At 46.7% G+C, this 12,080-nt stretch overlaps 5 protein-coding genes across 5 annotated transcripts; 3 read left to right on the top strand and 2 right to left on the bottom strand.

The window, feature by feature from the left end:
* Positions 1-488: 488 nt before the first annotated feature.
* On the top strand, positions 489-2,935 carry GGS22DRAFT_85358 (Ppx/GppA phosphatase). The gene is made up of 3 exons (XM_047968273.1): positions 489-729; positions 865-2,322; positions 2,371-2,935. Exons 1-3 carry the CDS (start codon positions 623-625, stop codon positions 2,561-2,563), a joined length of 1,758 nt encoding a protein of 585 aa, XP_047814221.1. The 5' UTR covers positions 489-622; the 3' UTR covers positions 2,564-2,935.
* On the bottom strand, positions 2,523-4,999 carry GGS22DRAFT_197578 (uncharacterized protein; the record flags this gene model as incomplete). The annotated part of the gene is made up of 6 exons (XM_047966001.1): positions 2,523-3,050; positions 3,112-3,294; positions 3,354-3,636; positions 3,694-4,010; positions 4,086-4,218; positions 4,397-4,999. 6 exons carry the CDS (start codon positions 4,997-4,999, stop codon positions 2,914-2,916), a joined length of 1,656 nt encoding a protein of 551 aa, XP_047814220.1. The 3' UTR covers positions 2,523-2,913.
* Positions 5,000-7,455: 2,456 nt separating this feature from the next.
* GGS22DRAFT_175136 (inorganic pyrophosphatase) lies at positions 7,456-9,687 on the top strand. The gene is made up of 4 exons (XM_047963208.1): positions 7,456-8,418; positions 8,491-8,610; positions 8,712-9,055; positions 9,111-9,687. The coding sequence occupies exons 1-4, from the start codon at positions 7,792-7,794 to the stop codon at positions 9,334-9,336; spliced, it is 1,317 nt and encodes a 438-aa protein (XP_047814219.1). The 5' UTR covers positions 7,456-7,791; the 3' UTR covers positions 9,337-9,687.
* GGS22DRAFT_175134 (putative ribosomal protein YmL44, mitochondrial) lies at positions 9,688-10,192 on the bottom strand. Its single transcript, XM_047963207.1, has 2 exons — positions 9,901-10,192; positions 9,688-9,821 (listed from the first exon to the last, which is right to left on the bottom strand). Exons 1-2 carry the CDS (start codon positions 10,079-10,081, stop codon positions 9,706-9,708), a joined length of 297 nt encoding a protein of 98 aa, XP_047814218.1. The 5' UTR covers positions 10,082-10,192; the 3' UTR covers positions 9,688-9,705.
* A 192-nt stretch (positions 10,193-10,384) lies between these two features.
* On the top strand, positions 10,385-11,914 carry GGS22DRAFT_175132 (Sec20-domain-containing protein). The gene is made up of 2 exons (XM_047963206.1): positions 10,385-10,864; positions 10,918-11,914. The coding sequence occupies exons 1-2, from the start codon at positions 10,530-10,532 to the stop codon at positions 11,855-11,857; spliced, it is 1,275 nt and encodes a 424-aa protein (XP_047814217.1). The 5' UTR covers positions 10,385-10,529; the 3' UTR covers positions 11,858-11,914.
* Positions 11,915-12,080: the final 166 nt, after the last annotated feature.

The following is a 12,080-nucleotide window of genomic DNA, read 5'->3' as shown; positions in this document are numbered from 1 at the left end:
GAGGTCCAGCCTCCAAAAGTGATACAACATCAAATGTGACGGGATGTAATGCGACGCGACCGTTCGATGTTTAAAATGAGTGTTGCGGCTATGGTTGAAGGGTGCAACATTTCCATCGGGGTAATATAATTGGTAGGTTTGAAAAAGAAAGGGGCTAAAGTTGTATGTAAAGAAATACTAAGTAGCTAACTACTTCGTACCCAATAGTACCGGCTAAGAAAAGAAAACGTATTAAAGCCAACCTATTCACGTAAGAAATTGATGAGGCGTTGTACTCGCACTAGTCGGTAGGCGTTATCGATAGATATTTCGACCAATCAAAGAGCATGTGCTCGGACTTGAGCCACAATACTATTACTTTTCCTTAATCATCCAAAGTCAAAGGTGGGTCTCGGGTTAACATCTAATCGATCGAATCGGAAAATATCCTTTATTAGAACAGGAAATCTTATTAATATTCCAACAGTACCCCGATACTCCACGTCTATAGCTACCTTAACTCAACCTTGCTTACCTGCTTAGGTACCTAGTAGGTAGTCAGCCTGGCCTAACCTTACCTCTCTACTACCTAGTAAAGAACACTCAACCTTCATTTTATAAATTCCATTTTCAAAGGCCAGCAATGTCTCCCTCGATGGACATCATTCAACTCGAAAACTTCGCTTCCAAAATGCCACAATGGAGCCCCAACCTCCCCAACCACCTTTACGCCTTAGTTGACATAGGAAGGTTTGTCACATTGTTACCCTACAAATCTTGAAATGAGCAAGCTTGCCCGAGCCCCAATCTTTGATATTTTTTCGCCTCTTCATTTTTATTTTGCAGTGTTGGCTTTCTCCTCTGCTTCATAATAACCTTGTGTAGCAATGGGATACGATTTTCCATCTCCGATTTGTCCCCTCCGCAAACTCGCCTCCTTAGGTGCTTGTATCGCGAGCGCGTCGGCATATCACTGTTTGATGCACTTAACGCATCGCCCTCAAGCGGCCCCTTGACATTTCCACACGATGTCATTAACCAGGTCTCTAAGATATTAGCTCAGTTCAAGTCCGTCGCCGATGATTTTGGCGTACCGGCAGAACATATCTCCGTGTTTGCTACAGAGGCAATGCGGAAAGCTGATAATGCAGCTTCAATGTTAGATGCTATCTTAGCAACTTCGGGACTAGGTGTTCATGTGCTTGCCCCGGAAGTTGAAACTTTATTCGGTGCCATGGGTGCCAGGAGCGGATTCTCTACGGTGAATGGCTTGCTTCTAGATTTAGGAGGCGGCTCGGTCCAGATGACTTATCTTAACTCATCGGCAGATGGCTATGAGATGGCAGCTGCACGGACAGGGAGAAGCCTACCCTTCGGAGCAGCTAAGTTGATCAAAATTCTTGAGGATAACGAGACAGATGCCCAGGTCACGGCGTTAAGTGCACTTCAAGGGGGTATGCGAGATGCTTTTGCAGAGCTTCAACAACGATTTCCATCGTTGAGAGATACACAGATTGACCGCGATGATGGTGGCGTCGAGATATATCTTTGCGGTGGAGGTTTCAGGGGTTATGGCAGCATACTAATGCACACCGATCCTATCCAACCGTACCCAATACATGCAATTGGAACATATACGGTACAGGGTTCAATCTTTCGTCGGACTCAACACATGTGTAAAGTCAACGACGAATACAATGGCAAAATCTTTGGTATGTCGAAACGGCGTCGCCAACAGTTTCCGGCTATCGCCGCAGTTGTGGAAGCCTTGATCGAAGCCGTCCCTCAGATTCGCACTGTCACATTTTGTAGCGGTGGCAATCGAGAGGGTGCTTTATTTATGAAGCTCCCTAAAGCTATGAGAGAAGAAAATCCTTTATCGATTCTACATCCAATTAGTAGCACGCTGGGACTTGGAATTGTGCATTCGGTGCTGGATATTTTACAATCGTCTCTACCCGCAGACGTTGATATTTCCAATATCCCGACCGTCTTCACTCTAGGACTTGGCCCCCTTTTTGTCGAGAACATATGGATGCGTGTCGGGGAACCAAGGGATGCCAACGCAGCCTTTGAATTACATCATGCCATCCACCGCGACTCCAGCGCGCCTGGCCTTAGTCATTTAGCCCGAGCAGTTCTGGGCCTGACTCTCTGTTCTAGATGGAAAGCTAGCCTGAGTCCGTCTGATAAGCTGCTCCAAAGAAATTTGCAAAAACTTGTCGATCAATCAAATCCCGAGGCTAACTTTTGGGCGGAATACCTCGGTGCAATTGCCAATCTACTTGCCAAACTCTGTCCAGCAATTCCGAAGGCCGCCGAGAAAGTGAGAAAAGTGGTCAAGTAAGTGACTTGTGATGGCATAATGTTGCCATGCTAACCATAATACAGATTCAGTTCCACTATGGAAAATGGCAAGTCAAAGAACAAACTTCGGCTAATTGTCTCAATATCTTCAGTCGTTTACCAGTCCCTAGATCAACACGAACTAGAAGCTTATTTTAAGGATATTGGGAAGCATCGAGGGGGGTCAAACAAGACTAGCACGAAGGTCGAGCTCACTTTACAGATAATCGACTCCTAATTCCAGACATACCAAGACCATAACATTATACAAATACGATCGAAAATACGATGCCCGCATTTTTAATTAGAAATGGAATACCCTTCCGGGATGCTGATACTGGCAGCGAATGTCGTTAAACAAGCAATATGCCTTTCGAAGTGTCCCCTTCCCCTATCATAACAAGGCATAATGCAGGCTCAAAATGCGAATGGGTATCAGCCTGTCGCAAAACTCCTTCGCTAAACCGTCGACCTTCATCAGATCATAGACTCGTATTGAAATTCTGCTTGAAACTCCGAAACCTAACCCGAGATAAAAACAACAGCAAGAAACGAAATCGCCAAGGAATTTGTGTTGCGGCAACATTCTTATCGCTTGGCTCGCTTTGATGCTCGAGTCCCAGACCGCGTGACGCTTCTTTGTGATCCGATTAACAGGATACAGATGAGGCGGTCGAACGTGGAAGGATTTGGGCAGGTGTTAACACAATCTTGGATGGCTTGGTCTAAAATGAGTGGTTAGCCTACTAAGCGCTCTATCTTCAAAGAGGTTTCGGTGCAACATACAGAAGTCATCTCTGTAGCTTTCCACTCTCTTAAAATCGGCATTCAGTTGCCTTTTTATTGGATTTCCGTCATCGGCCATCGGCTCCGGCTTTTTCTTGCCGAAGCAAATCTCACACATTACAATCAAATTGTTAAAGAGGCTCATCGTTACACTTTGTATCCGTGTCTGGTCTCCGCAGAGATCTGATGAAAGTGTCAGCTGGGTCTTGGTATGCTAGGTAAACATGAGATCTTATCCTTACCTTTCGACCGGTTGAGGATGTCCCGGTACATCAGAATGAATTGCATCATGCAGGCCCAGAGCGGTAATCGATCATGTGGCTTTTCTAGGATCCTCCAGAATTGCGTCATGATAGTCGACTCAAGTGCCTTCATTCTAGAGAGCATAATCCTCTTTAAGTCCTGGCATATATGGTTTGGAAGTTCCTCTAGGGGAGTGTTTTGGAATCTTTGACAGAAAAATTTCTGTTGTCTCCAGATCCTGTACATGCATCTCATGTCACGGACTTGGCGTACTAGTTGGTGCTAATCATATGTTAGTAGGTATGTCGGGGGGTATAAGAAGACCAGCACAGAACTAACATGTGGTAGAAAGCAGTGGTCCTCTTGAGCATATTTGCTGAGTAGAGCATCCAGGGCTGATTGGAAGTTTGAACTGTCGTCTTTGAACATTTGCCACGAAGCCCATTCGATGAGCTTCGCGTCTTCAGGACTGCAATGCGGATTGAAAACGTATTGGTGGGCTGTCTGCCACGTCTGGCCGTTGTTGAGGTTATTGCTCTCATCGCGCGAGACAGAGATTACTAAAGGCGGCTCCGCTGAGGGATATGGATTGAAGAACACATTCCACTGTTGTGGGTTACCTCTCTGCGGTGCGGCAGGGGTGTGTACATTGGCCCCTGTCACGAGAGTCAGCTATTTAGAACTTCATCCGAACCCATACATGAGCGACGACGATAATCAGGTTGACATACTCAAGATAACATTAAAGACGAGTTCGCTGCTGCCGGAAGGACGTCGGAAACACATGTGCTCGGCTAATTCGCCATCGTCGCCGTACTTGGCTGCATCAGTCGTGCATTTCGAGCAAGGGCTTTGCTGGTCGCACTTCTAGCTGATTAGGAAGGGAACAAGGGAAAAAGGAAGAAAAAGAAGAAAAAGAAGGGAGAAAGGGAGAAAGGGAGAGAGGAGAAGAAGAAGAAGAAGAAGAAGAAGAAGAAGAAGAAGAAGAAGAGAAGGAAGAATAAAGATAATGTGAAGAAGAAATGGTGGTGTGACTACTTACTGGGATCTTGCGCGTTTTGCAACGGAAGCAGGCGCCAATTTTGCGCATCTGGGCGACCTTTTCTGGATTATCCAAGGGGCGATGTCGTTTGCCACGACTGAGATGAGAGTCGGCCGAACTGGAACTGTGGTACGCCGATGATGACGCTCCGTTGGAGGAGGCCGGGGAATGTGGGCTGCTACCACCAAATCCCTGAACGTCGGAACCACCCGAGCCGACTGTATTATCTATTTCCATCTGCCATGGATAAGACTCGACTCCGTTAGGTCTGATCTCGCGTGCTGGCACGGTGAAACGGTCATCGTGTTGCTTGATCTTTTCGACGGCTTCTTTGAAGTGGAAAGCGTTGTCCTCGGTTGACCTAGGGGAAGGCGCACCGTCTTCCTCCGAAGGACCGGAGGTTAGGCCCGGAATAGACGAGGCGTCAGACCGGCTCCGCGAGTCGGCATCGGCGGCTGGCGTTCCCTCGTAGAAGCGTTTATAATCAAAGTACTGGTCGAATTCATCCGGTGGGGCATGCCCCTTGGGTTGTCTCCTCTTGGATAGCCCGCCAATAAAGTCAGGGATCTCCGAGGTGATCTGGGATAGGTTACTGTTGTTCATGTTGGCGGTTGCGTGGCTCGTGTAAGTCGCCTGTATATGTAGGTACGTCTCTTTTGTCAGACCGTGCACGAGACAAATCAGCAAGCGCCAGCGGGTCGCCTCGGTACCTGAAGTGGGGGAAAACGACGATAAGTGATGATGAGGAACCAAAGGGGCACGAGTGATGAACTGTCATGAATCTGCTAAGACATCGTCTCATGGCGAGGCCTTGACGACCCCAAGTCCGCATCTGCGAGTACCTTTGAGAGTGCGCATTATGGCCGCTAACTCTCATTGGCTATCCTCCGGAACTGGGTCACCACAGGGTCGCTGGATTGACCTATAGATACCCCGGTCCAGACCGAACTGGAAGTCTTACTGCTGCGGATGATTGTGTCGCACCCAAGGCATTGGGTCCTTAGATCATGTGACGAGGGAGTAGCCATGACGGAGTTTCCTATTGATTTAGCACCGATTTTGGGGTTTATTTTACTTGGGGGCCAACCAATGATCATGCAGCTATGTAGTGTTGAGAGTCGCAATTCTTTTTTTTTTCTTATATAAAATTTGGAGTTTTGGTGTATAGTTTGGCTTAGGATGACTATAAAAGTTTCAAGTTTCGAAATACACTCAAAGAAAAGACTCAAGCCATGTACTAGAGGTAACTACCTACCTAGGTAGTTCCTAGGTAGTTACTAGCCAGTACGGAAATTGCTAGGGATCCAATCAAGGGACCGTGCATGATTTGCTAGGTAACCAGGTCACTCTGCAGATTTCGCAAATATTGTTACTTTTTAAATATTCTTGTCATACCATCCGTACCAGACTACCAGACTACTAAGCATATGCATTGGACGCCAGCTAACTTCAAACATGGCTAAGTATGGTATGTACTTCATGTAATAGCGGGTAATAAACGATATCTGGTCCCGCTCCCTCGTTCATCCAAAGTTGCGAATCCCTGATCCATGATCCTTCTCCGATCCTCTGTCCAGACTCCAGACTCTCACCGAACTTGGATAGGTGGTTGCATGGCCATATCACCTTCTTCAGAAAGCCCCCCCACGTAGTCACATAATGAGAACGGGATTTCAAATAGCAGAGCAATGACCTGCAGTCTTCCGTTCTTCTCTTCTTCCCTTTCATCTTCTCATATATGCTGCCAGTGCCGGACCCTTTCCAGATCTCAAGCCCCCCTCTCCCTTCAAGCTCAAGGCCTATGCAAAATTGATTTCAAGTGGAATCATAGCAAGTGAAAGCATTTCCCCATATACGCAACAAGTGACATTAGTGAAGTCGACGTGGAAATCGATGAAAATGTTTACAAGTAGGTTCGTCGTGACTGGCAGAGCTCTCCTCAAGCAATGAGCAGCGTAGGGCAATCCAAGAGGTATATAACTATCCATATAGCAAAGGAAACATCATTCTACTACGACCACTTCTTGCGGCACCACTGACATACCTTCTAGGCTAATCCACCAAATGAGGTAGGTGTACGTATAGATTCGATAGCCTGAACATTGGTAATTATCCTAATACGCCCAAATCAACACCACCTTCCCTAGCTACATTGCTCGCTAATCTCTTACTAGGTTCCCATATATAACCTTACAAATTCACAAGAACTGGTTATACGCACGAGATTTCGCAGCTTAGCTTAGGCACCTAGTATATAACGTATAAGTTATACTGAGGAGATGTGCAGGCTAACAAGGCCAGATATGAGTGTCTTCGAACTGTTTTAAATATCAGCAAGAAACTAAAGAGAGTCGGAGCCAGAACTTGTTTGAATCGTCATATAGGTATGCAAATTCTTGCGAATATTTCAGTTAAGTTGAAAAGCTCGCCCCGGTCAGTTACAGAAACAGTCCCGCTAATTATTTATAGACGATAAAATTTTATTCACGACTCAATTATTCGGAGACGCCTAGAGTTCGGTGGCATAGTCCTCCTAATTTATGCTCCACCGCATCTACCCGCCGTAAAATGAATGATGTCGATATTTCCATAGAAAAGCCATGGTGTCTTATGGCAGTTTACTAGAAAGAGGGTAGCCGAGAGCGAGAGCTATATGTATAAGGAGAATGTTTTATATGGATATGACTCCTTCAGTTACCTAGTAGGTACTTCGCAAAACACGGCTCGGGGGCTATGGATGGTACTATGAGTTAGCCTCTCTTATCGAACATCGAAATAAAGCATAGGCTATAGCTAACACTATTTCCTATCTTGCGGGGGAAAGTGACGATGGTTGCAAGGACGTATTCCCTTAGAAACATAATTAACATTATAGCCGCAAGCCATGAGATTCAAAAGCTGCCATACCAGAAAGATGTTGCTTTACACAGACAGACAGGTCAGTTACATCCATCCATATGTTTACTACTAGGTACCCAGGTAACTGTGGTAATTAGAACGATGATGGAATAGGTATGTATTGTGGCAGCTTTTGTGGCTAATAAGGAGATGGGGTTGGTTGAGCCACACTAGGTAGGTACATATGTACAATACAATACCACATTCGACCGGTACGTACATATTTGTTGATTTTGTGGCGGGTGTAAGAATCTACCGATGGTCGCTAGCTTTTTGGCACCGATGCAAAATTGCAAACACTACCTCGTAGAACGTTTAAAAAAACCGAAGAAACTAAAAACTACTAACATATTCGACTACGGTCTGTGAGCTAAAGCGGTAAAAAGGAAATCGGGTTATTTATTAAAATCATATCAGGTACCAGTAGGTAACAAGGGATAATATTTTCAGTCTTTACTTTTTACGAATTCCCTCTTTCATCTTCATTATTATAACAGATGATATTTCTACGGCTAGGTCAGCAGTTTTCACTACTAGAAAAAAGAAAAGTACAGCACTCTGGACTATACGAGCTATTTGGACGGCTAGTAATCCAGCGGAATTATCAGACCAATCACGTCATTCCGACGATCAAACTGGCGGGCCACTGCAGCAACACGATTTTGACCCCTCCCCCTCCTTCCTCACCAACCACTGCTGTTGCTGCTTCCACTTCTGCTGCTGCTGCCGCTATAATCACCCACTCGTCCTTAACGAAACCTAATTTTCGCCATCTACAATCACATACGCAATCTTCCCATAATTCAACCCAGATTTATAAAACAACTTCTTCAATCCAATCCTTCAAAATTGCGTCTCAGCGCACTGCTCAGCTAGCTCGTCACTTTTCGAGCTCTACTTCATCTGAGAATACCTATTACAAGACAGATTCCAAGTCTGAAATGGCTTCGCAGTACGGCGTCCGCAAGGTCGCTGCACCCAACACTTTAGAACATCGAGTCTACATTGAGAAGGATGGCGTTCCCGTCTCGGCCTTCCACGATATTCCCCTCTATGCCAACCCTGAACAGACCGTTCTCAACATGATTGTCGAGATTCCTCGGTGGACCAACGCCAAGCTTGAGGTAATTTACCTTGACAGTGTAGCTACAACCGATACTTGTGACTTGTCACGCTAACGTCTTTGCTCCTCTAAGATTTCTAAGGACGAACTTCTCAACCCTATTAAGCAGGACATTAAGAAAGGCAAGCTACGATATGTCCGCAACTGCTTCCCCCACAAGGGTTATCTGTGGAACTACGGTGCCTTCCCCCAGGTATGACACCCCCCTGCTATCATACCGTCGCATACAAATTTTTTGGGGGTGGTTGTACTAGTTCTCGCTATACTTGCTAAGACTGTTCGTACCCCATCTAGACCTGGGAAGACCCCAACTCGATTCACCCAGAGACCAAGGCCAAGGGAGACAACGACCCTCTCGATGTCTGCGAGATCGGTGAGCTAGTTGGCTATCCCGGTCAGGTCAAGCAGGTCAAGGTGCTTGGTGTCATGGCTCTGCTCGATGAGGAGGAGACCGATTGGAAGGTTATCGTCGTCGACGTGAACGACCCCCTGGCACCTAAGCTTAACGACGTCGAGGACGTCGAGCGACATCTTCCTGGTCTTCTACGGGCTACTAATGAATGGTTCCGTATCTACAAGATCCCTGATGGGAAGCCCGAGAACCAGTTCGCTTTTACTGGCGAATGCAAGAACAAGTCGTGAGTATTTCCGCGTGTGGTGTTGTGCTCGATCTACTACTAACGCAACACTTAGCTATGCCTTTGACGTCATCCGTGAGTGTAGCGAGGCTTGGGAGAGACTGATCACCGGCAAGACTCAGCCCGGCGGTATCTCTACGACCAACCTAAGCGTCAACCACTCTCCAAGCCGTGTCGGCTCCGAACAGTTGCCACCCCTGCCACCTAACGAAGAGGTGCCCGCCGAGAAGATCGATAGCTCGATTGACAAGTGGTTCTTCATCAGCGGTGCTGCCGCATAGGCTAAATATTACTGGGCCTGGTAGAGAAAAGTTAGGCAGATATATGAGCTTGAACACAGTATGAGAGCTCTGTTTGATAGCATATTCTGCATGACGCCCCACACGCGTTGGCTTAGTTCGAATACATGACTTCATATAGAGAGTACTTTTCTCGTGGCTCGTGACCCGTGACTCCGGTGTGGTTATCTTGTGCCTTAAATAGACAGTTGGAGAGTGTACTATGCGCCAGCATCCGAAGCAAAACGCCGCCTGATGCTTGATGCTTAATGTAGTAGATAACTTAAATACCTACGGACTAGGGAGATACTAGGTACCTAGGTAGGTAGGTATCTAAAAGTAACAGATCGGTCATACGGATGAATCGTAAGATTAACCGTCTGTTAGATCCGCCTGCTTCTGCAAAGCTCGAGAATGTCTGTCCACCTCTTCGACAATGCCTTTTATACCTAGTTTCTCGCCATCCAAATTCATTTCTTTCCCATCCTCTTCGAAATATGGTTAGTACGAGGAAACACGGAGCATATGATAATATATATGTCTATATATATTTCGGACTAGACGCACTGAATTTTACAAGGAGGACAGGTGGCGACGTGGACGCTCGCGGTAGGAGAGTTGTATTTATTTGCATGCCAGCTTGTCGTGCAGTGGGAGGGAGCGAGCTTAGGAATAATCGTGTAGCTCTTGAGCGCATAGAGAAGGGATTGAACTTGGTGTTCACCTCGGTGATAAACCGCGTAATCATTGTATGTCGACGATATATGTAAGTGCTTTCGAAATCGTGAATATGAACCGTTTGCCCTCGTATCTTGGGTCGGCGCGTGCCTTATAATATCATATCACCGAATGTTCAATAGGAGAGCTTTATGTGGAAGATTTTCTAGAGGCGTAAATCCGAGATGTGGCTAGTACCTACCTGTACCTAATGATTGTGGCTGCGCGTACGCTACACTAGCCACATAACCCTTGAAAAGCTTACCTACAGTAGCAGCCTAGGTACCTCTAGGTAGGAATACTGCCCCTGCACCTGCAGACTAGAACTGGCAACGTCACTGCTAAAACAAGTTCCCTACGAATTCCGTACCTGCAGCTTTGTCTCACAAAACTCATCATTCCCCTCTACCTCTACCTCTACCCTCGACGCGACAGCAGCATGTCGAGCCAAGGACCCTCGGCTTTATATTTTGGCTAATATGTCACCCAATACCCTGGAGAAGCGATTTACCGATTTGCAAGACCGTCTTACCGTCTTGCAAGATGCGACAAACCAGCTTAAGGAGCTAATCGATCGATTAACCAACTTCAATTTCCAACCTGGATCCGTGCCTGTTGGCGTGGGCGATGACGACAACGTCTGCTCAGAGCTTAGCTCCGAAATCAACCAGATACTACGCGAACAGGAGGAGGAGCTTGAGTTGTTACAAGAAGAGATAATAGACATTCGACCAGGCAAGCCTAGTAGCAATTTACAGCATGACAAGGATCGGTTAAAAGACGGTGCGAGCCGTCTTGGGCAAGAGTTGCAGAAGTAACGAGATTTGTATAGGTTCCGTATTGCAGCAATATCTGACGTTTTTGCAGTTGTCGAATCGCCTTTAGGAGAGCCCAGATGTCGGCAAAGCGCAACCTACAGCTTGCTCAGCGACGCGAGCGAGAACTTCTCTATGCCTCCTTCTTGAACCAACGATCCGGTGCCTCCTCTCCCGCAGCTGCAGAGGCTGCGATATCCATACCGAGCCGACGAAAACCGCCAAAGCGCTCCGAGATGAGCAAGGAGGACCAGATGATAAGCGCTAGTAACGACGTGACCGAGTCGATGAGGAGGGCACATGACCTAATGGCTGCCGAGTTATCCAAGAGCGACTTTGCCCACAATACGCTCAAGGAATCGACTACCTCTCTATCACAACTATCCGAGAACTATTCGAGTCTCGACACCATGTTATCGAACTCTCGCGCCCTTCTCGGTACGCTATTGAAGAGCCAGAAAACCGATACTTGGTATCTACAGTCGGCTTTCTATCTCCTCATAGTCACCATCGGTTGGCTAATATTCAGACGCCTCCTTTGGGGTCCCACCTGGTGGCTGATCTGGCTTCCTCTCAAGCTTGTCTTCCGGAGTGCGGTTGGCGTGACAAATACGGTTTCACGGCATACTTCACAAGGAGTCGGGTCCAACTTGGATCCGGCTATGATGCAGTCTATGTCACAACTAGCCCAAATGAATAATGAAGGGGTTCCAACAGTCCACGTCGCCCAACCATCACAGACTCCACGAGAACTATCGGAATCTACCATGGAAGAGGTCAACGAAGTTATCAATGAGGCAGATTCGGTGGAGGAGTATCCTAAGGAAAACGATACCGGAAAGGAAACTCAAGAAGGTCAGCAGGAAGAAACGCTAAGAGAGCGTAAAGATGACGAGCCCCCCAACCCAAAGAAAAGGATGATGGAAGAGGACGCTAGTAACCAGCAGGATGATGGTAATGAAGGTGGCGGAAGAATCAGAGATGAGCTGTAAGATTAGAGAAATAAGACCTATCCTTACCGTGTCTGTCGTTCTTTATTCGCGTCCCCCCTTAATGATAGGTATGGATATATCATCTCAACATTCTCTATGTTTCGACAGATACTAGTCTGACTCCTTAAACTTCCCGGCGAGCAAGGTTTTTCTAGATTCTCCCTTTGAGGCTGGGTGGCATAAAGCTCGTGTTAGGTGACCATTTCTTTGTCCTTGGGCGGGA

This window comes from Annulohypoxylon maeteangense (genome assembly GCF_022496945.1).
Source record: "Annulohypoxylon maeteangense strain CBS 123835 unplaced genomic scaffold GGS22scaffold_27, whole genome shotgun sequence".
In the NCBI taxonomy this organism is placed as follows: Eukaryota; Fungi; Ascomycota; class Sordariomycetes; order Xylariales; family Hypoxylaceae; genus Annulohypoxylon; species Annulohypoxylon maeteangense.
This window is presented reverse-complemented; position numbering and strand designations above follow the sequence as displayed.

Excerpts from the sequence above, each read along its gene's own strand:
- GGS22DRAFT_85358 (XM_047968273.1), top strand. The coding sequence starts at position 623 with ATGTCTCCCTCGATGGACATCATTCAACTCGAAAACTTCGCTTCCAAA. Across the intron at positions 730-864 it reads GCCTTAGTTGACATAGGAAG|CAATGGGATACGATTTTCCA; the intron begins GTTTGTCACATT and ends AACCTTGTGTAG. Across the intron at positions 2,323-2,370 it reads AAAGTGAGAAAAGTGGTCAA|ATTCAGTTCCACTATGGAAA; the intron begins GTAAGTGACTTG and ends ACCATAATACAG.
- GGS22DRAFT_175136 (XM_047963208.1), top strand. The coding sequence starts at position 7,792 with ATGATATTTCTACGGCTAGGTCAGCAGTTTTCACTACTAGAAAAAAGA. Across the intron at positions 8,611-8,711 it reads ACTACGGTGCCTTCCCCCAG|ACCTGGGAAGACCCCAACTC; the intron begins GTATGACACCCC and ends TACCCCATCTAG. Across the intron at positions 9,056-9,110 it reads GGCGAATGCAAGAACAAGTC|CTATGCCTTTGACGTCATCC; the intron begins GTGAGTATTTCC and ends CGCAACACTTAG.
- GGS22DRAFT_175134 (XM_047963207.1), bottom strand. The coding sequence starts at position 10,081 with ATGATTACGCGGTTTATCACCGAGGTGAACACCAAGTTCAATCCCTTC. Across the intron at positions 9,822-9,900 it reads TGTCCTCCTTGTAAAATTCA|AGGATGGGAAAGAAATGAAT; the intron begins GTGCGTCTAGTC and ends CATATTTCGAAG.
- GGS22DRAFT_175132 (XM_047963206.1), top strand. The coding sequence starts at position 10,530 with ATGTCACCCAATACCCTGGAGAAGCGATTTACCGATTTGCAAGACCGT. Across the intron at positions 10,865-10,917 it reads CTTGGGCAAGAGTTGCAGAA|TTGTCGAATCGCCTTTAGGA; the intron begins GTAACGAGATTT and ends ACGTTTTTGCAG.